Source organism: Marmota marmota, unplaced genomic scaffold, assembly GCF_001458135.2.
Source record: "Marmota marmota marmota unplaced genomic scaffold, marMar, whole genome shotgun sequence".
Lineage (NCBI taxonomy): Eukaryota > Metazoa > Chordata > Mammalia > Rodentia > Sciuridae > Marmota > Marmota marmota.
The window spans coordinates 7,729,267-7,751,333 of record NW_025999999.1 but is presented as its reverse complement, the minus strand read 5'-3'; the positions used below and the strand labels follow the sequence as shown (position 1 = coordinate 7,751,333).

Sequence of the window (22,067 nt, the reverse complement as noted above, 5' to 3'; positions counted from 1 at the left end):
ATAAATAAATAAGATTAAAAAAAAAAAAAAAAGTGGCTAAAAAGGCTGGGGTTGTGGCTCAGAGGTAGAGTGCTCGCCTTGCATGTGGAAGGCACTGGGTTCGATCATCAGCACCATACAAAAATAAAGGTATTGTGTCCATCTACAGCATATATATATATATATATATATATATATATATATATATATATATATTTTAAAAAAGTGTCTAAGAACCAGGCTTCATGGTTAACGCCTGTAATACAGTGACGAGGAAGGAGGATCACAGTTTGAGGCCAGTCTCAAATTTAGTGAGGCCCAAAGCAATTTAGTGAGACCCTGTCTCAAAAATAAAAAGGGCTGAAAATGTGGCTTAGTGGTAACACCCCTGTGTTAAATTCCTGGTACCCACCCCCCCAAAAAAAAAAGTGGATGAGGAGCTCCTTGTCACTCCTTTTCTAAGTGCTCAAGATGCACAGGACAGCCTCCTCCATTTTGGGAATCAGGGGGAAAGCAGCAAAAAGAGACTATAGAGAATTCTTCAGTGTTTTTTGTGTTTTGTTTATTGTAGTACTGGGGACTGAACTCAGGCACTTGATAGAGGTGGAGGTGGCACTAAGCAATGTCCTCAGAGCCCCCTTTTTAAAATTTTTTATTTTGGGGCAAGGTCTCACTAAGTTGCAGAGATCTCTCTAAGTTGAACTCATCTCAGCCTCCTGAGTCACTGGGATTATAGGTGTGTGCCAATACATCTGGCTTCTCTTTAGTTTTATACCCATCCGTGGCATCTATTGACAGACAGCATCTTATTTATTGCTTGGCTTAGATTCCCCTTCTTTCTTTGGTTGCTTATTTCTTAAAGCCCTGGGTTTGAAGGTCAATGTGGACTAACTGTGATGACGACTCTGCTCCCTATGTTCCTAGTCACAGCCCTATAATCAAGGGCACACACAAGCAGAAGTCATTTAGGCTGGCAATAAGAAAAAGAGTTAAATAAAAGGTTTACTTTGTGTTAAGAAAACCAAAAGCAAAAACAGTTATTTGAACTTTACTAAAGCACCAGAATAAATATCAATTCCTTTTATTGCCAATCGTTACACCAGAGCTAGAAATGACCAATAACCTTTGGTGACCCACATGACACCAGCTCCCAGGACTCCTGTCATCACTACCAGTAACATTTGGCTGGAGTAGCATTTGCCCAGGCAAACAATAGCACTGCTCAACTACATGGCTTAGGAGTAAGGGAAGGAATTCAAAGGAGACTAGGAGATTGCTTAAGTCCCAAAATACCTAAAGACCACCTTAGGAAGCTGTACAATTAGCAGCTGGTATCTCCCTCATCCTCAACCTCTGGGACTAAAACCCTATAAAGGATATCCAGATAGAGATGGGTAAGGCTGAACATTGGGGAATATATGTATGAACATATGTACCTTCTTTTTGTTTTTAATTTCAATTAGTTCCCGTGGATCTGGCAGGAGACAGGAAAATCGAGGTGGCTTCTGCATAAACTTTTTGTCAGCTAAGAATGAGAGAAGAAAGGAAAAAAACTGATAAGAGAATAATAACTTTTGGAAGTTTTGGAAGGTCTTTTGGAAGGAAAAGAAAGGAACCTCAGAAATTTTTTTCGTTTTCACCAGAAATACCCGTAGAAATCCTACCTTCTGGGGCTCCAAATATTTTCTTTCTCTTGAGTTTGAAGCCACAGCAAGTCACAGCAAAATACAGCAAGTTTCCAAGGCTCACTCTAACACTGCCCTAGGCCATTCTGCCCCTCTCTCTTTGTTCCCCACCACAACTTCCAGTGGGAGGGGATTAGGGTCATGGACACTCAATACTCACCCCCAGAGTCACCAGTTTCTTCCAAATCACTGCATCCCTGCTTCCCATGTTCTGCCAACAGCTGCCCTCCACTCAGCGGATGTAGGCCTGGGACATCTGGAGCCATGCATATGGCTTTCCCATCAATGGTTGCTCTCTCAGCTTGTAAGAGAAAAAAATATATATATGAAGACTTAAGGGTGGGAAGCCAAGCAGGGCTGCAGGAGAGGTGGAGTTCCAAGCTAAGATGATCTGTATGCTCCTATACAGGGTGCCAGCACTGACAGGACAAATTCAAGCCAAAGTAAGCAGTCATTGATCCATGTTGGCCAAGAATTAGATTCTTTAATTTAACAAAGACAGTACCCGGTCATTTCCCCTGATGTTCAACCTCCTCAGTCAAGGAGGAGATGGAGAAGGTTAGAGTGCAGGCAGGTACTGAGGATGGGAAAGAGCAAGGCCTGGAGCTTTTAAGGAGAGAAATCCTATGTTTTAATCTCTGTCCTCTTCTCATGCCAAAAGGAAATAATAATCCTATAAAAACACCAAAGTGGGGAGGAGGAGAAAGGAAGAAGTTCATGAGTCTTGCTAACTTGTCTACTTGGCCTGTGACTCAAATCAGCAAACCCTGGAAACACAGAAATGGGTGTACTCCAGAATTGATATAATAACAGGAGCAAGGACTCAGTCAATAGAGAAGGGATAAGCACAGAATCCCTAATACCATAACAAACACAAAGAGAGCCAGAGAGATAGAGAGAAATGTCTCTCACTATTGTTAGCTTCTCTGGTGCCATCTATTGCCTCTTGGCTGGGTCTGGCTGTTTCTTTCTTCTCCTGCTGGGTGAGATTGTTGAGGACTTTGGCCTGGCAGTGGGCCTCAGTGCTGTCAATCACTGTCAATAGAGCATCAAGAGACAGCAGATGTGTTGTATAGAGCTGACCAGATACAGGGAAGGCATTCTGGAAAGTAAATATAGATTCATTATACTTGAGGTTAGAAAAATACTTCACACTTTATTATTTCCCCCCAAGTCCCGAAACTTATGATTTCTCCACTGCTACTTAGAAGATGACTTTATTTGGGCTGGGGTTATGGCTCAGTGGTAGAGTGCTTGCCTAGCATGTGTGAGGCACTGTGTTTGACCCTCAGCACCACATAAAAATAAATAAATAAAGTTATGTCCATCTACAATTAAAAAAATACTTTTTAAAAAACATTTATTTTTTTAGAAGTAGTTGGACACAATACCTTTACTTTATTTAATTATTTTTATGTGGTGCTGAGGATGGAATTCAGGGCCTTGCACCTGGATGATGCTCTACTGCTGAGCCACAATCCCAGCCCTAAAAACATGTTAAAAAAAAAGAAAGAAAATGCCTTTATTCTTCCAGTTTCCCATCTCTGAAGTGTTCCCATCCCTACAGGTAGTATATTCACTACCACCAGAATTTCCTTGATGAACCATTCAGTAATAGAGACCAGTCTAGAGACCAGTAATAGTGTTCAGCACCTTGGACAGCAGCTTAGTGAGGTCCTCAAAGAGGTTGGAACAATAGTAGTCACAATCATAGTTGATATAGAGCTCAGTGACAAAACTGGGGATGCGCCAGAGCTGCACAGTAGCCTCCAGTGCCATCTCCTTCATCTCATAAGGCATCTTGGGGTTTTCCACAGTGATGATCTCCATGAGCTTTTTGATGTACATCTGGCAACAACCATTTGAGTGGAGAAAGGATTCAAGATAAGAACAGAAAATTGGACAGAAACATCAAGCAGAAGCCCAGTCAGGAGGTACGAATTAAGAGACACCTAAGGTATCCTATTCCCAAATACATCTCCCTCTGGTTTCCATGTTGGGGTATAAGGCCTGGTTTTCTTCCACATGCCTAATCCCAAAGAAGTTGTCTATTGCCCTTTTTGTATTCTCTGTGTGAGTCCGACCTGGCTCTATTTAGAATTCTCTTTTGCAATTTAGGGGCAGTGCTGGCTTGACATGCAAGAGGAAGTCCCATTCATGGTGAGACTGATTACCTTACCTGCCAGTCCACATATTTGGGTTTTCCCATTTTATGTCAGCCAGCTTTCACTGGTTCCTTTGAAGTTTTCCATAACAGAGGCCAGTGAATGAACCAAACCATGGAGGCTAAAATCATCCTCCTACATCTATATCACATACTGCAGCCTGACACAGCTGGCCCCCACTGAAGATGTCATACATCTCCCTGCTTTATTTTTCTTCCAAGATTAAGAAATTTACCTCCAATTGGAACTTGAGGTGCTCCCGCATGCTCTCAAATAATAGGAAGCATACTCGTAGAGAAGCTGCATACAGGTTCAACCGTTCTATGTTGAGTAGCTGGAGATAGAGGAGGGTAAGTCATGAGGTTTCTGAAATTGACCATGGTTCAACCAGAAGAGAGTCAGGAAAGCAAACTGTGTGAAGTTGCCATTGAGGTGCTGTGCTCTAAATATATCTAGCCTTTCCTGTATTGCTCAGAATCTTTGGAGAATTATTAGAACCCTTTAACTATGACTACTGGCCAAATGGGAGAGAGGTGCTTTCTTGGGACCTACTCTCTACATGGTCAGCCAAACCTCCTTGTGCTTTTGCGACATTCTGAAAAACATCCAGGGGCCCAGAAATCTGGTCTTACCTGGAATAAATGGCGGCACATCTCATCCTTGATGAGGCTCAAGAGGGTCTGGCATTGGGCTACAGGGGCTGACTCAAGGGCCACTGTCAGCAAGTGAAGTCCCATGTGGATCATAACCTCTGAGTTATGGCGGTCGTGCGGATTGGTGAGGGAGATAAGGAAGCGAAAGAGCTCTCGGATGCAGGGAAGACCATAGGGAACCAAAGCTGTGCCTGGGAAGGTAAGTAGAAACAACTAGCCCACAGCTTCAACCTAGCTTGCCCTGCGTTATACAACCTATTAAGAAACAACTAGCCTTCAGCTTCAACCTAGCTTGCCCTGCATTATACAAGGCAATATCAGGTAAGTGATTCTCTTCAAGGATAAGGATACCTGCTTCCCGACCCCCAAGCCCAGGAATAAGACTAGTATCATTTAATGGAGGTAATCAGAATGAAAGATCAATTCTTCCTTTCTGGAAGGCTTTCCCTCTCACTTCCTATCATCCACCAATCTTCCCACAGTTCTATGGCTTGAATCCATTTCCTGCATAGAAAATGGCCTAGAACTAGGGCCAGCAGTTTCTTGATCCAAACTGGTCTAGGTTCAGGCAGCTTAGCAGGTAGGATGGGAGAGGTAGATGAACAGAACCTGCCAGAGAGTACCCACCTTCTTTCTGAGAAGACTGTGTAAAGCGCACACCTCGGGGATTGACGTAATCCATGTCATGGACGGAGGCAGAGTCAGAATGGTCAGTAGGGGATGTGCACTCCTCTAACACTTCAGGAATGGATTCCACTGATGCTGATTGGGCCTTTTCCACCTGGGTCCCTTCCTGATATGACCAGTAGCAAGCAAATTCAGGAAGAGGGATGAATGAGGCAAGAGCAACCTGAAACTTACTCTCCTGAAGAACCTGTTCTTAAAGTTAATCTCTGGTGGACAGGAGGGCCAGGGCCAGCTCAGTGGTTTATGAATCAATACAAGATGGCTCAAGGCAGAAGGACTATGATGAAAGACTTGGAAAATGTCTCTGAGACACCACTGACCTACTATGACAAGCTAGGAGTGTAAAGGCTCTTCTAGGCTTAGAATTTGGATAACTACCTTCTAGAAAAAGTCATGGCCAGGGGTCGGAGGGCCACATGGCTCAGTGGTAGAGCACTTGCCCAGCATGTGTGAGGCACTGGGTTCGATCTTCAATACCACAAATCAATCAATCAATAAATGTATTGTGTCCATCTACAACTAAAAAAAAAAAAAAAAAAGTTACGGCAGATGGCCAGCTCCCTCCCTTTGGCCAGGTACTACCTGTATGTATAACTTGATAAAACCTATCAGCTTTCTTTCATAGTGAGTCGTGATGTAGGTCTTCTGGGCAGCATGACTACTTTTGGGAAATGGAAAACCGCTACCCCAACCTTCTTTTGAGACAAGGTCTGCATACAGAATCAAAAGGATCAAGCCAATTCCCACAGTGGAAGATTGGAGAGGGGCCTTTAAAAATCAAAGCAGGGATGGGGTTGTGGCTCAGTTGTAGAGTGCTTGCCTAGTATGCATGAGGCACTGGGTTCGATCCTTAGCACCACATAAATAAAAGATATTGTGTTCACCTAAAACTAAAATAAATAAATAAATAAAAATAAAAATAAAAATCAAAGCAATACCTGGGAGTCAGGCTGTTCAGGAACCCCTAGCTCATTGCTCCCAGGCTCTCCAGCTGTGCTATACCCTGGAGAGCCGGGTTGCTCCAGGTCAGTGAGGTCCTCTTTGGAGGTAGTCTGGGAGGAGAATTCCAGGCCACTGTCTGTAGAGGGACTGACCACTGCTGAGGCAGTTTCTGAACTTGCAGAGGAGATGGGTGTGGGCACCTCAATGAAGGGCATGCCACCTGCCAAGAAAAGTAAGTGAAGCTTGAAAGAGAGTGACTGCATAGCAATACATACCCTCCATGGTACTGGGGCTCTGCATATTTATCTCATATTTATCTCTAAGTACAAGACAAGACAATGTACTTGTCTCTACAGCAGAGTTCCTCTGAAAGGAAAGCAACTATAAGACATTGGAAGGTTGCTCAATGGTCACAGTCTGATTAAACCCAGAGTTTCCCTTTTTGCTATCAGCAAAAAGATCCAAGCTCCTCAGTTGGTTTGTCTTTCATTTCAAAATCCCTGAGAGAGAGAGAAAAAAAAAAAAAAAAAAGATTTTCTTCTACCTGGAAGTAGTCCAGAACACTCACCAGTGAGGTTTGAGGATAAGGTGGTTCCAGTAGGGGCAGGCAGCTCTGTACCTGGTGTGACTTTGGTCATATGACGTGGAGGCCGGGGGGATCTCTTCTGTTTCTTCCATTTGGATGAATCACTCATGCCTCCTGCTCTCATTTTCAGCTGGAAATATCACACTTCATCAGGACTTAAATTAAGACTATTCGAACTAAGACTCTATCCCTAGACATCTCTCTTCATTTAGTCCTTCTGGCCTCTAGAAAACAGCCTATAACCCCACATTTGTGCTGGAGTTAAGAATCTAGATCATCAGCTTATGTTCCTGTCCCTCTAACATGGCTTTTACATTTGCCATTTCAGGGTGGCATAGCAGCCTATGTGTGGAAAGTGACATTCTACTTTGGGGCAGGAAATTGACAGGGCCAGTTGTCACACTTATTATCACTTGCTTCCCTAGGTCCTGGGTGTTACATTAAGCAGGCTATCTGACAATGCATGACTCTCTTGCAGGAAGGGTAAGGGCAGGTGTTCTTTGGCCATTCGCCTCAGATCTATAGGCTTATGGACTCCTGGGCTTTCTTCCTCAACTACTCTACAAAACAGCCACCTATTCCTAGTTCTTATCTTCTATGAGAGGCTACTCTTTCCTGTCCAGACTTGCAGCTTTCTTATTGCTCTATGGATTGGACCTAGACCATAAACATATCTTTTACTCTCTGGAATTTCCACATCAAATTGGTCAAAGACGGGATGGGATTGTGGCTCAGCGGTAGAGTGCTCGCCTAGCATGTGCAAGGCCCTGGTTTCCATTCTCAGCACCACATACAAATAAATAAATAAAATAAAGGTATAAAAAATTATATTAAAAATTTATACTAAAAAAAAATTGGTCAAAGACTAATTTCCTTAGAGTTAGGAAAGGAGTGGCATTCCAGATTATTTGTGGAGTTAAGGATATAGGGTCATATTATGCTGCTACCTTGCTCTCTGCTGCTCCCAATTTTGGTAGCAATGGGATCTCCTGACCTTTTAACTGTTGGTCTTTCTATACGCAATTTTAAGAAAATTCTTTAATCCCTTCTGATATCGGGGATAGGCTCCCTTCTTCAAGCTCCCCAAAACTCCTAGAGCTTGGGTAATCTTTGATCTCTTGCTTAGGAATCACATAATTCTTCTTTCCCTACCCAAAACTCCTTTCAATAAAGGAGACAGGCGCAAAAGCTGAGCCTTTCCCCCAGCTCTTAATAATAGCAGCAGCATCACATTAGATTTACACTCATGGTCACTGTATCTCCAAAATACCTGCAGTCATATGCCTAAAAATGAGCTTCAAGTGTTCTGAGCTCTATAACTAAACAGGAAACAGAAGGATGCTCTTTCCAGGAATCACTGGAGCTCAGCCAGATCAAGTTATGATAAAAATGTTCTGGGAGAACAGTGAGCCAAACAAGTTGAAGAAAAAGAAGCTCAAGAGATCAATGAGGAAAAACAAGGACCTCCTGGCTTTACTGGTATTTGTCGCTGAGCTTAAAAAGTTCTAACAACTATATTCACTTTTATGAAATAGCTCTTCTCTCCAGGAGGTTCCCACATTTCTGTCCTATTTCCACTAAGAATGACTGTCATCACTGATATTCCCTCCATATTAGGATCATTCTTTGTTTCCCGCTATCATCTGCAAAGGTAGTTCCAACCTGGTCATTTTAGTGAGTGTTCTTGGCCTGCTAGCTAGAGTAATTGTCTGTTCTCACAAATGCCTCAACTTTTAAAAAGTATAGCGGTGTTATCTGTCATTGTGCAGGGTAGGCAGTAGGCGTTCATGGAACTCTACCCTACTTTATCTGTACAAAACTGTATTAAAAAGGCCAGCAAAATCTTTATGAAAAAAGAGCAGTTCCTAGGTTAATAATCATGGCAGCATGCTGGATAGCCACCAAAGAGACCTACAACTTGAGACTATGCAAGCACACAAGGGAAACTTGAGACAATGCATTCAAAAAGGATGCAGGCCTATATACTACCTAGGTAGGGAGACAAACAGACAGACACACACAAAGAGTTATTTTTATCTTCAATAACTGAGATGTCACCATCCACACCTTTGGCATGCATATTTTTGTGGTAGATAGCTCCTACCCATCTTTCTCCCTCTTCTTCCTAGGGCAATGATATGGGGACTTGGATAATTTTTAGCCATAAGCTCCCATACATCTTGACTTTGAAGAGACAAAGGGCATCTTTACAGATCCCAAGGTATTCCTAATGTTCTGGGCTATCCTGGCACCAGATTTGTTTTTTATTAATCTACAGATATAAATCTCAGCATAATCCCTTTAATGGAAACCAAGAAATAAAAAGTGCCCCACTAGATGGACTACCTTTTCCCTCCAAACCCAGTTCAGGTATCCCAATTGACTTGGGGACTGTTGTTTAATCTCTTTATGCCAGTTGTGAGACAGGGAGAGGGTAGAAGAGGAAAGGTCTTGCTTGGAGGTCCCTGTAGTTCCCCTATAAGTGGTGTATCTTCAGCCTTCCCGCAAGATGATAGTAGGACCCAGCCTCTATAGATTCATTATATGAAATTCAAGGGTTCCTTCTGCCTCCAGGCAATCAAGAGGCCCCAGGAGAATTCCCAACACTGCAAAGCTACAAACACATGCAACTCTTCCAAAGCCAAGCTGTGTTACCAGGGAAGGGTAAGTTGTGCTCTACACAATAGAAATGGGACCCAGGTGTTACATATAAAAATAAACATATAAATAAATAAATAAATGGGAAGGGAGAGGGAGAGGGAGAGAGACCTTGAGGTTCTTAAAGAGTAGTACCCTCTCTAACTGGTTCAGGGCTTTGGTCTGCTCCCCACTACTTAGCTCCAGTTTGTTGAGGAGACATGGAGAAATCTGTGAAAGACAGGCAAACGCACGATTTAAACAGAGTGAAATAAACTCAGACACAGGCCAACAGGGCACAGGGCAGGAATGGGAATGGATGGCAGGGGACAGGGGAAGGTCAGGTGCATGCACTGAACAGCCAACGGTTATCTCCATGGGTAGAGCCTTTTAGGGCTACAAGCAGAATCCTCATCAGAGGCCTGTGAAGTCCATGGCTTTAGTTCAAGATAGAAAGAAGCCATCCTTCTGACCATCATTCTTCTAGCAGTTTGAGAATCCTTTGATTTGGAGTTTGGCTTGATTTATCTCTTCAACAGAGACTATATAGCAGGCATGTGGCCTGTCTAATCCAGTATTAGGGTAGGATTTGGGGCACAGCTTCTCTGGGATACCTACCTGCTGTCAAGGATGAACCCTGAGGGGATGGCTGGACTTTTACCTTTGTCAACATACATTTTTTAGCCAATCTGATGGACTTACTCTATTTCCATAAAGGACTGGCTCACCAGTTTATGTGGTGGATCAACAAAGGCCAGAAAGAAAAAGTTTGGGAAGGAGTAGCATCTGGGAGAGAATAGATTTCTCAATAAAGGATAGCAGATTCCAAGCAGAACTGTCTAGGCAAAAGCATGTCTTTGCTAAGCAAGGGCTACAGCACTGAAGTTAGGAGATTAAGGTTTGGATGAGGGATAGCATATCAGCTTGCAGATCCTACCTTCTTCATGTTGGTCCCCACATAACTCTTGGGTTCTTCTTTAAACTGAGGTAACCTACAAGATAGAGAATCCCATGGACTGTTATTGCCAACCACAGCCAAAGGTGCTCTGTATCAGAGCATCCCTGTCTTTTAGTAAAATCTAGTTAGAGAAGCAGGCTAATTTCACTCTTGAGAATTTTATCAAAGAGCCAAAGGAATTGGGGGATATATGACTTGGACAAAGAAGGTAGTCACTAGAGCAAGGTGACTAAGTGCCCTCAGAGTGGGGAGCCTCTTTTCATCTTTGGAAAGTATTGCTGAAAGCAAAGAGATGGGGAGAGGGCAAACTATCAAAATCCCAGGAGACTAGGCATACAGCAAGAAGTAAAAAGCCAGTTCAAGTTTTGAAACCAGTAAATTTTAGCCTAAGGAGTAAGAAACTCCTTGTATCATGGTCGGGGGGCAGTCTAGTCTAGATAATAAGGATTATTATCTATAGATCTGAGAATGAAAAGAAATTCCAGAGGGAGGTTTTAAAGCCATCAATTCAGCTCTTCTCAAAGAGAGTCTACTGAAAGGAGATACATGAAATAGGCAGTTAGGTCTATTAGGAAAATGCCCTAGTCTGAGGCCTTAACTTGGGAAATCAACTATATTGGTTTGCCTAGGACTGAGGGATTTGCCAGGATGTTGAACTTTGTTAAAATCAAGACAGTCCTGGGAAAACCAAGATGAGGGATAGCAGATCAGCTCTCATAATTGGTGGTCACCCTAGCCTTAGCTTTCTCCCACAGCAATCAGTAACCTTCTCCATACTCTCTTAAGTTTGACTTATTTTCTGGGTTCTCTTTCCCAGCTGCTACCAACAGAGAAACAGACCCAAGTTTAGAAAGCAGAACTAGGTCTGTCAGCCTAGAATAAATAACACTCTGCCTCCTCCTCCTCCTGAGGCTAAATCAGCTCCCTATTCCTTCTCCCTTGCTCACTAACCCTGGGCCCAGAGAACTACGCCGATTCATAATCCCAGTGGCCTGTGATGTGGCTGTGGGGTTGGATAAGTCCCTGAAGTGGCTGTATGGAAGCAGGCAGACTCAAGAGGCCTGGGCAGCAGGGCTGAAGCAAACAGCAGCAGGTTTACCTTGTGAAGAGCAGCTGCACCATGTCTACGAGAGTGTGCTCTGCGGATTTTCTCAATAACTCTGCACAGGCAAAAACAAATAACACAGGTGTCATTACTTGCTGTGCTATTATCAGGAGGCTTCTCAGAGCAGACTCCCCTCCAAACCTTGTTTACCAAGGATTATGCCAAACTTATTAAAACCAGCTCCAGCTCACCCTGGTAGCCATAACCTCACTGGCCCACTAGGTGGCACTACTGAGTCAGGGAAAAGGGGGGCACTATAGCCATATTCTCTGGTGTTGGCAGGCTGGTGTCAATCCCAGAATCCCCAAGGAGGGAGACTTGGTGCTGGGGCTGAGTCAGTCTGGGATCCATCCCTATACTCCTATCTTGGCATAATGGGTTGAGGTCTCTATTTTAGCTTTCACAGCTGTCTACTAGACATTTCTAGATCTCTATGGTTCCACAGGGTAGATGATGAAAAAGTCCTGAGTTTTCCATCTCTTTGGGGTTCAGAGACAGTATCTTATGTGTACACCCAATAACTGGCCCCAGAAATCGTGAAGGAGCCAGTATTCAAGTACCTACCACTGAGCCTCATTTCAAAGCAGATCCGGAAGCAAGACTGCATAATCTCACACACAGATTCATTGGTTAGGTGAGCACCCACTGGGGTTAGTAAGAGAGTCCTCAGAACCTGTCAGAACAAAGAGAAGATGGCAAAGAAGGCTGGGTAAAAAGAGGTTTACCTGTGGGAAGAAAAGCTGCCTAGTGACTGTCCAATCTCCTAGTGAAATACTAAAGGGCGAATTTTTATTATTTTAAAAGTTGTTATTATTTTGTAACACCTGGGGTCTCACACATGCTAGGCAAATGCTCTACCACTGAGCTACATTCCCAGCCCAGGAGCGAGTTTAAAAAACGGTAAGCAAGACTGGCAAGCTCACTTCAGCCTGATAGGAGAGTCTCTCCAAAGCTTGGCTTGGGAACTGTGTCTTCCCTCTGTAAAACCCTGACATAATTCAGAAGTAGTTCCAGCCCTAGCCCACAAGCCCAACAGATGGACCCAAATACAGTCTGCCAGAGGTACAAGTGTATTAAGGGCTTTCGGTATTTGATATCAATGCATTTAAAGCTTTTAATTATTTTCCTTAGAAAGAGCTTTTACTTTGGGTACGCAAGTTGCTTGTTTGGAAATAAAGTTGGTCCCTAGGCTCCAGTAGAGTCAAAACATTGCTCCATGCTGCCTGCTGCCTTAGGTAAGTAGAGCTGGTGGCACCAGTCCCTAGCCATTATCCTAATTGCTTTTCCCCTCCAGCTTACCTGAAGGATTTTCATCAGGACAACCTCATCGCTGGCAGGATCTGTGCCCACAAAACGGGCGTGGGTGACGGCATCTGCCATGTTTTCCATGCCCTCTGCTGTGCCCTCATGTGTGGGATCTGCTCCAGGGGAGTTAAAAAAAAAAAAAAAAAAGGAAAGGGAAGAATAAACGTTATGGAGAAGAGAGAGAAAAGGAGATAACCTGTCTATGGATTGCTTTAAGAGACTCTGATTTTCTCCTCTCCAGTTCCTAAACCTATGGTTCCTTGAGTACTTGAGGATTTTTGCCTCAAATTGGCTTTAGCAAGTTCCTCAGCACAATCCCTCTAGGTAAAATAGTACTTCCTAAACTTAGGTATGGGAGAATTACCTCGTAGTACTTTAGTAAACATACAAATTACTGGCCCACTTCCAGAGTTTTTGATTTTGCAGGTCTAGAGTGGGGCCTAAGAATCTACATTTCAAACGATATCCCAGGTAAAGTTAATACTGCTGGCAAGGGGACTACATATTGGGAATCACCGGCATTAAGCTATTCAATTTATAAAGGTAGGACCTGGAAATAATGAGTTTTGGGCCTAGAGAAAGCACCAACTAGGGACAGAGCTTAGAATGACAAAATTATAGCCTTTCTCTTTGCTTCTCTCTCTGGTGGCTTTTGTTTTATTTATTTATTTTTATGTGGTGCTGAGGATCGAACCCAGGGCCTCACACGTACTAAGCGAGTGCTCTACCTCAGAGCCACAACTCTGGCCCCTCTCTGGTGGCTTTTGGAGTTGTATTTCAGGCACAACTGAGGTGGAGGAGAAGAGGGAGGAAATGAATGGTCACTGCCACCAAATAGTCCTATCTGGGTGCAGCAGATCAGAGGTCTTTCTGGTTTCTTTCTTTCTTTTTTTGTAGTACTGGGGATTAAACCTCGGGGCACTCTACCATTGGGGCTATATCTATATCCACTTTTTTGGGGGTATCGGGGATTGAACTCAGGGGCACTCGACCACTGAACCAGATCCCCAGCCCTATTTCGTATTTCATTTAGAGACAGGGTCTGAATTGCTTAGTGCCTCGCTTTTGCTGAGGCTGGCTTTGAACTTGAGATCCTCCTGCCTCATGCTCTGGAGCCACAGGGATTACAGGTGTGCACAACCATGCCCAGCTCTATATCCACTTTTTATTTTATATTTGGAGACAGGGTCTTGTTAAGTTGCCCAGGCTGGCCTGGAACTTGTGATCCTCCTGCCTCAGTCTCCCAAGTATATGGGATTATAGACATGTACCACTGTGCCCAGCTCTTTTGTTTCATTCTTATTTAAAACAACATGGCCCAATGAGCAAGAATCTTATTGCCAGCTTAACCAGCCAGGTATTAAGAAACTAAACAAGCTAAACAGGACTGGAGGCTAACCAGTTGGGGAGTAGGAAGAATTTCATCTGTGAATAAGAAGAGGGGAGAAGTTGGAGGTCACACAACCAGCATTAAGCTGGAAGTGAACACAAATGCTGCCAAGGGAGAACTCTGCTCCCACTCCTATGTTAAATAGCCACAAGGAGTAGGCCAAGAAGTTGCCTCCATCAAGACCTATGGAAGTCCAGAACTGCCTGGATTGCTGGCTCTAGCACCATGTCTGTTCTGAAGGACTTTCCACTGATGTTTTATCCTGAAAGGAGAGCATAAGTAGGGGAGAAAGGCAGGCACATCATAAAGCTCTAAAAGTGACAAGAGGAAAATTGCTCCCAAGGTGGCATGGTGTAATGAAGGAAGCACCTCCTAATCTGAAGTGGTAGGAGTCAGAAGACATTCTTGCCATTTTCTCTTTCTTGGTACCTAAAGTTAATGGAGTTCCTCTAAAGAGAATGGGGATGGCTGAGAGACCCAAGCATTTCTCCTGCAACAATGAGCCAGAGACTATCATTAGTTTAAAAGTAGTTTTCATTTGTTTTTTTTCTTTTTCTTCTTCAATGTAGTCTCTGACACTGTATCAAAGACTGTCCTACTTATAGCATGCCTCCACTGAGCATCAAGAGTGGCTACTTGAGAGGTTATGCAGAGGGAAGCATTTCATGATACACAGCACAACAGGGTGACCCAGCTCCTCTTCCTATCACCCTATTTCCTCCCGTTTCTCCCAATCAGCAGAGAAAATTCTATACTCTCAGGCCCTTGTCCAAGCCTTTTCTCATAGTCCTTATTTAGGCCTACGGTGTCGACACAGGAAAGACAGGTCTTTCTCAGTGTTGTGGGGCATATCTGGGCTCAATGAATGGCAGCCTTGCTTTCATTTCACAAGGCTTCTGGGGTTCATTTTTTCTTTTCTTTCAGTAATCTCTTCCTTAAGGTGGTTTAAGCTCTACTGATCTCTTTGTATTCTTATCCCTTGAGCTTGAACAAAGCAGTAAAGTTCATTTTCTAAAAAGGCAGATATTAGTGACAGGCCTTTAGAACCACAGGCAGGGCCTGTCAGCAAGCTGGGTAGAGTGGCACAAGTCTTGATCTACCAGCTGTGAGTGGCCAAAGCAAAAGCCAGTCCTTGGAGTAGCACCTAAAAGAATTCCAGGAGCCTTGAACTACAGGATTCAGAGGTGTGGGATGTTTTTTCTAGGAGGGAAGCCTCCAAAAATAATCGTTTGTCTTGAGACCATTTAACAGACCTTGTCCTCCCCTAGATCCTATCCTCAGAATGTCTTTTTCTGTCCACTCTGGGGCCAGCTTCAGGGAAATTTGCCAACTTCATCTGACTTTCATACACTCCTTCCTGCTCTTATTCTCATGCCACTGCAGTCACCACCTCCAGCATTCTCTTTTCCCACCACAGGAAACTCCAATGACCAGCTGGCCTAAGTTCTCCAATGACCAGCCTGTCTGCCAAGTTCAGGAAAGGGGGAGAGCAACACCAAGAGATCAGAGAAAGGCATAGAAGGGCAGCTGCTGGACGCTGTGAAGAGACACGACCTGCAGGTGGTGCTCAGGGCAAGGCTGGAAGTGGCTGGGCCTAATTTTGTTTAGGAAAAGTGTGAAACTGGACTAGTGCCCTCAGAGGCTGATGTACCTATTCAGAACCCAAGACTCCTGCTTAGGATCCTGAATGCTTTAGCTAAGCAAATCCAACTTTCTAAAAAAGATAAAGGTTTTTTTATTGCTCTGAATAGAAGGCCATTTGCTTTTCTAGCTAGCTATAGCCCTGAGCCTTATATTTTCTTTGTCTCCCTTCTTAGAAACAAAGACAGCTGCTTTTTTTTTTTTTAATGTTCCTCATCCTTGCACATGGATTGGTAATAAGGGAAAAAGAATTCAGGATTCTAAGTGACTAGACCAACTAAAAAAGAATTTAAAAAAAGGAAAGGAAGAAAGAAAGAAAAAGACACCATAAATAAATTCAGAGATCAACTACGAACTGGGTAAAATGTTTGGCCTAGATTGGAAGCAAAGACTTGTAATACTATGATAGATAATGGGTTGATATCCCTAATATACAAAAAAGCTTAACATACTAATAAGAAAAACCAAAACAACTCAATGAAAAAAGAGGCAAAGGAGAGAAAACTCTAACTTTCAACCTCATAGAAACCAACACAACAAAATACAGTTTGGTTTTTTTTTTTTTTTTGGTTTTTTTTTTAGAGAGAGAGAATTTTAATATTTATTTTTTAGTTTTCGGCGGACACAACATCTTTGTTTGTATGTGGTGCTGAGGATCGAACCCGGGCCGCACGCATGCCAGGTGAGTGTGCTACCGCTTGAGCCACATCCCCAGCCCCAGTTTGGTTTTTTTAACCCACCAAAGTGGCACACAAAAAAGAAAACTGATAAACATTCAGAGCTGAGAGCAGAGTGGGGAAATGGAAACTCTCAAATATAGATGGGGGAAATAAAGGCTGCAACCTTTAGGGAAAGCAACCTGGTAATACCTATATAAATGTGATATGCACATAACCTTAAAACCAGAAATTCCAAGTTCAGAAATATTTCATACAAAAGTAAAATTAGTAAATAAGAACATATGAACAAGGATGTTTATTTCAGCATTATTTATAATGGCCCCCAAAAGAAAATAATCTAAATATTAAATAATGAGTCAATGAATTGTTATAACATGGGACTCTCATAGCTACTAAAAAAAATCATATCAGAGGCAAAAAGGGAAGAAATGGGGAATTATTGCTTAATCATTAGATTTTTCTATTTGGAGTGATAAAAAGTTTGGGAAATAGTGGAAATATTTGGACAACACTGTGGATATAATTAATTCCATTGAATTATAATACTTAAAAATGATTAAAAGCAAAAATTTTATGTTATTTATTTTTTACTACAATAAAAAAGGATAAATCAGATGGATAATTTTATCATGTATGTTTAAATTAACAAAAAAGAAAATATATAGCACATAATCCTTTTTGTGTTTTAAAAGGGACAGAACTTTATACTTATATACACGCAGAAGGTGGTATAGAAGGTACAGAAAGATTCAAACCAAACCGGGTGTGGTGACACATGCTTGTAATCCAGTGACTAGGGAGGCTCAGGCAGGAGGATTACAAATTCCAGGCCCTAAGCAACTTAGTAAAACCAAATTGTTAAAAAAAAAAAAAAAAAGGTTGTGGGGGGTGGGGATGTGGCGATGTGAGCTCAGTAGTTAAGCATCCTTGGGTTAAATTCTTGGTACCAAAACCAAAAACTAAACAAACAAAAAAACCCCAAAACAGATTCAAACCATTATTTACCTATTTAATTATAGAAAGACTCAGACATGGGCTGGGGCTATAGCTCAGTGGCAGAACACTTGCCTTGCATGTGTGAGGCACTAGGTTCGATTCTCAGCACCACATAAAAATAAATAAATAAAGGTATTGTGTCCATTTACAACTAAAAAATATTAAAAAGAAGAAAAATATTAAAATATTAAAAAGAAGAAAAAAGAAAACTCAAGACACATGGGCTGAAGTTGTGGCTCAGTGGTAGAGTACTTGCCTGGCATGTGTGAGCCCTAAATTCAACCCTAAATAGAAAATATAACTTTAGGGATGGGTATGGTTCAGTAGAAAAGTGCTTGCCTTGCATGTGTGAGGCCTTGAGTTCAATCCCCAGCATCACACACATACAAATAAATAAATAAAGATATGCATACATACATTTATATAAATAAAATCAGATCGTACCGTTAACTCTCAAAGCATTAGAGAAACCACAGTCATAGGGTAAATTTTTGTCCCTCCCATTCTTGCCTGCACAACCCCATTCAATTAGCACGATGAGTAACAATAACAATCATATTTCTCTTCTACAAGGAAAGAGATGGCTGAGAAACATTTTCCAGTATCATCAGCTCATTGACTAAGACCTCAGCAACCCAAGAGAGGCAAGAAATAAAGTGCTATAGTCATCTAACAAAGTATAAGCTCTTACCTATAAGTGCATAGGACAGGAACTTGTTGACAGAGGTAAGAGCCAGTCCAGTGATAGGGCCAGTGGTATCTTCTGAGCGAATCACTTCCAGAAATGGACGAAGGAATACATTGGGCTCAATTTCTGAGAGTTCTATGACAAAAAAACAAATAAAGATAGAAACCAAATGAACATCTAACAAAGGGGAAAAAAAAAAAAAAAAGCTAAACTCTAGGAAAAAAGCTAACTCCTAGAAAAAGGCCCTTATTGCATGTGCCATGAGGCTAAAGTTCTTCCCTCCTGGTATCAATCTAGCTCCCCCTGAATTACCTTGAACCAAGTCCCAGATACCATACCATTTTACCTGTAAATTTTATCTGTAAAATTTTTGGCTTGTAGGAAGCAGTGGCGCACACCTATAATCCTAGCAATTCAGGAGGTTAAGGTAGGAGTATTGCAATTTGAGGCCAACCTCAGCAGCTTAGCAAAAACATGTTGCAAAATAAAAAATAAAAAGGACCATGGATGTATCTGAGTATAAGTGTCTCTGGTTTCAATGTAGCTCTAAAAGATTAATAATTTTTGAAAGCACAAATGTTTTAAAAAGTTAACAGTAAAATTGTCAAAATGGTAAATTTTGTTATATATATATTTACAATAATTTTTTAAAAAATAACAACAGTTCTTTAATATAATTGAATATTACAACTCAATTTTCCATGTCCATTTCACCCCCTACCCTGCAGTGATATATAGGTAAACTTCTTCTGAGGTACAGAAAACATAGCCAAAGAAATCCCAGGGTGGGCTCCAGTCTTTATGTAAAGAGATTTTTTCATATCTCTTTACTATTATGGTCAAGGTCACTTCACTTAAAGAGTGTGGTCAACCCAGAAGAGTGAGGGGAAACCTTGTTTATGGTCCCTTGTTGAAAAATAAGTTTAGGGCTGGGGCTGGGGCTGAGTGGTAGAGAGTGCTTGCCTCACACATGAGGCACTGGGTTCGATCCTCAGCACCATATAAAAAATAAATGAATAAGTAAAGATTTTTGTGTGTCCATCTGTAGCTTAAAAAATTAAAAAAAAAAAAAAAGAAAGAAAGAAAGAAAAATAAGTTAAAATAAACAAAAGGCTGAGCAGTCCCTTAGTCATGGAACATTCTGCAATCTTGGAAGGTCCTTACCACTCTGTCTCCTTCCCGCCTAGAGGAAGCAGAGAGAGCTACCTTCCCTGAGATAAAGGGGCATCATAGTCTTTATTTTACAATAAGAAAAATAAGGCTCAGATAAGATGCATGATTGGCTTCAAATGACACAACTATTAAGCAGAGATGGGACTTGAACTCAGTTTATATGGCTCTAAAATTTATACAATCACTACATCGTATACTCCTGAATTTAGAATATTTCATGCCAGGTCAAAGGAACCATATTACACTGAACTTGCTCTCTACTCTGTCCAGAGTTTAATTTATTTTTCTAAACTTCACTATGTTTTCATCTTTCAGAGCCTCTTCCCTAAAAGGCGTCCTTCCTAAAAATGGCCAAAAAACATTTAGGGAAGTGATCCAGGCTATCTTACTTTTACCACAAAAGGAAGTTGGGTTTCCTAAGCACCTTCATTTTCATGCAAATATAGATAGGTTCCCACTCAATTCCTACCACCACCCACCCCTCTCTGGGTAAACATTCCCTGGGACTGGCTGCTCTTCAGATTAATGCTTTAATTAATTGGCAGATTGGGTAGCATTTTTCAAGCTTGTCTGTACAGTGAGTGATCATATCAGCAGTATAAAACCTGCTTTTCATCTACTAGTATATCCACCTAGAGATGTACAATTTTCAGGAGAAAAAAGTAGGAAAAAACCTCTGTGAATGGGATACACAAAAGCTGTGGTGGTGGAGGTGGAGAGTTGAGATGTTAAGGAATATATTTGGGGAAACTTTTTTTTTTTTTAATCTCTTATTGATTTTATTTTTTTAATACATGACAACAGTATGTATTAAATAATACATACTACATATTACACATATAGAGCACAATTTTTCATATCTCTGTATATAAAGTATGTTCACGCCAATTTATGCCTTTATACATGTACTTTGTTTTTTGGGGTTTTTTTTTTGCATTACAATTCTTAATACACATATATACCACAATTTTTCATATCTCTGTTTGAATATAAAGTATGTTGACACTCAATTCAAGTCTTCATACATGTACTTTGTATAATGATGTCCATCACATTCCACACCATCCTTGCTAATCCCCTGCCCTCTCCCTTTCCCTCCCACCCCTCTTCCCTATCTAGACTTCATCTAATCCTTCCATGCTCTCCCTCCCTACTGGACTATGAGTCAACCTTGGGGAAACTTATTTTAAAAGCACATTTAAAAATTAAAGTCATTTAGGGGCTGGGGTTGTGAATCAGTGGTAGAGCGCTTGCCTAGCATGGGTGAGGCACTGGGTTCGCATCTCAGCCCCACATATAAGCAAATAAATAAATAAAGATCCATCAATAATAAAAATATTTTTAAAAAATTAAAGTCATTTAGTCTTGCTTTCGGAACACAAATGCATTATGTACTATTTGATCTATCATTTAGAAAATGGTCATGTTTAGCATATTTGAGCTAAAAAGTCTAGAAAAAAAAATCTATTGAGAGTGGGGAGAGGGGAACAGACTTTCTGTTTTCATCCAGTTGTTATAACTATATACTTCCTGGCTTCCTTCAAGTGAAAGTCTAGGACAGGTTTTCAGCTAGGGTCCATACATTCAGGGTTATAACTTTGCCTCTCTTTGTTGTTTGTTAATTAGGTAAGACCGACTCTCTTTATGAGTGATTCATAAAGTTCTATGAATTTTAGCGCATATTTAGATTTGTATAACTACCACCATAAACAGGAATACATAATAGTTTCATTACCCCAGAAAACTCCCTCTGCCCTCCCTTTGTAGTCATACCCTCCCTACCCACCAACCTCTGACAATTCTGATCTGTTCTCTTTCACCATAGTTTTATCAAGGAGCTCATAAGGAAAGGTATCACAGAGCATGTAACCTTTTAAGATTGGATTCTTATACCCAGAAGTGGTATTTCTGGATCAAAGGTAAGTGTGTTTAGCTTTACAGCTAAATTATTTTTAAGAATTATTTTTAAACCATACAAGTCTGCATTCCTTCCAGAACTGAAATTTTTAGCTTCCCTGCATCCTCTCCAATCCTTGGGATTTTTAGCTTTTTAATTTTTTTTTTTTTTTTTTAGTTATAGATAGACACATTACCTTTATTTATTTAATTTTTTATGTGGTGCTGAGGATGGAACCCAGTGCCTCACACATGCTAGGCAGGTATATACTATTGTATACTACACTGAGCTAAAACCTTAGCCCCTATTTTTATACAAGCCATCCAAGTTGTTAGATAGTAGTATCTCCACATGGTTCAAGTTGGTATTTCCCTAACGACTAAGGATGTTGAACATCTTTTGATGTGTTTATCTGCCATCCAAATATCTTTTTGCGTGATGTGTCTGTTCAAGTCTTTTGCCCATTTTTAAACTAAATTGGTTTGTTTTCTTTTCTTTCTTTCTTTTTTTTTTGAGAGAGAAAGAATTTTTTTAATATTTATTTTTTAGTTTTCAGTGGACACAACATCTTTGTTTTATTTTTATGGGGTGCTGAGGATCGAACCCAGCGCCCCGTGCATGCCAGGCAAGCGAGCGTGTTACCGCTTGAGCCACATCTCCAGCCCTTGGTTTGTTTTCTTACTGTTTAAAGTTTAGAGATTTCTGTATTCAAATACTTTAATGGTGAGATAATTATTTACATATTTTTTCCCAGTCTGAACCTTGTCTTTTCTTCTCTTAATAGTATCTTCCACAGAGCAGACATTTTTATTTTTTAAAAAGTCCAATTTATCAATGTTTATTTTATGTATTTTAGTGTAATGTCTAAATTCCCTCTAACTCCAGGTCAATAAAATAGTC

General features: G+C 41.3%; 1 protein-coding gene across 7 annotated transcripts in view; it reads right to left on the bottom strand.

Moving 5' to 3' along the window:
* Gbf1 (golgi brefeldin A resistant guanine nucleotide exchange factor 1) overlaps positions 1-22,067 on the bottom strand; it is a 126,843-nt gene that overhangs the window by 14,946 nt on the left and 89,830 nt on the right. For 3 of the 7 annotated variants that reach the window (XM_048807224.1, XM_048807220.1, XM_048807221.1), the window contains exons 4-18: positions 18,101-18,232; positions 12,697-12,815; positions 11,962-12,070; positions 11,392-11,452; positions 10,272-10,326; positions 9,467-9,565; positions 6,680-6,827; positions 6,108-6,331; positions 5,110-5,275; positions 4,462-4,673; positions 4,065-4,163; positions 3,318-3,512; positions 2,577-2,766; positions 1,825-1,965; positions 1,416-1,504 (exon numbers count right to left, since the gene is read on the bottom strand). In XM_048807224.1, the coding sequence (XP_048663181.1) occupies positions 1,416-1,504; positions 1,825-1,965; positions 2,577-2,766; positions 3,318-3,512; positions 4,065-4,163; positions 4,462-4,673; positions 5,110-5,275; positions 6,108-6,331; positions 6,680-6,827; positions 9,467-9,565; positions 10,272-10,326; positions 11,392-11,452; positions 11,962-12,070; positions 12,697-12,815; positions 18,101-18,232 (2,039 nt within the window). The remainder of the gene's footprint in view (positions 1-1,415; positions 1,505-1,824; positions 1,966-2,576; positions 2,767-3,317; positions 3,513-4,064; positions 4,164-4,461; positions 4,674-5,109; positions 5,276-6,107; positions 6,332-6,679; positions 6,828-9,466; positions 9,566-10,271; positions 10,327-11,391; positions 11,453-11,961; positions 12,071-12,696; positions 12,816-18,100; positions 18,233-22,067) is intronic. The other 4 variants (XM_015494706.2, XM_015494707.2, XM_048807225.1 and 1 more) reach the window with 2 other exon arrangements.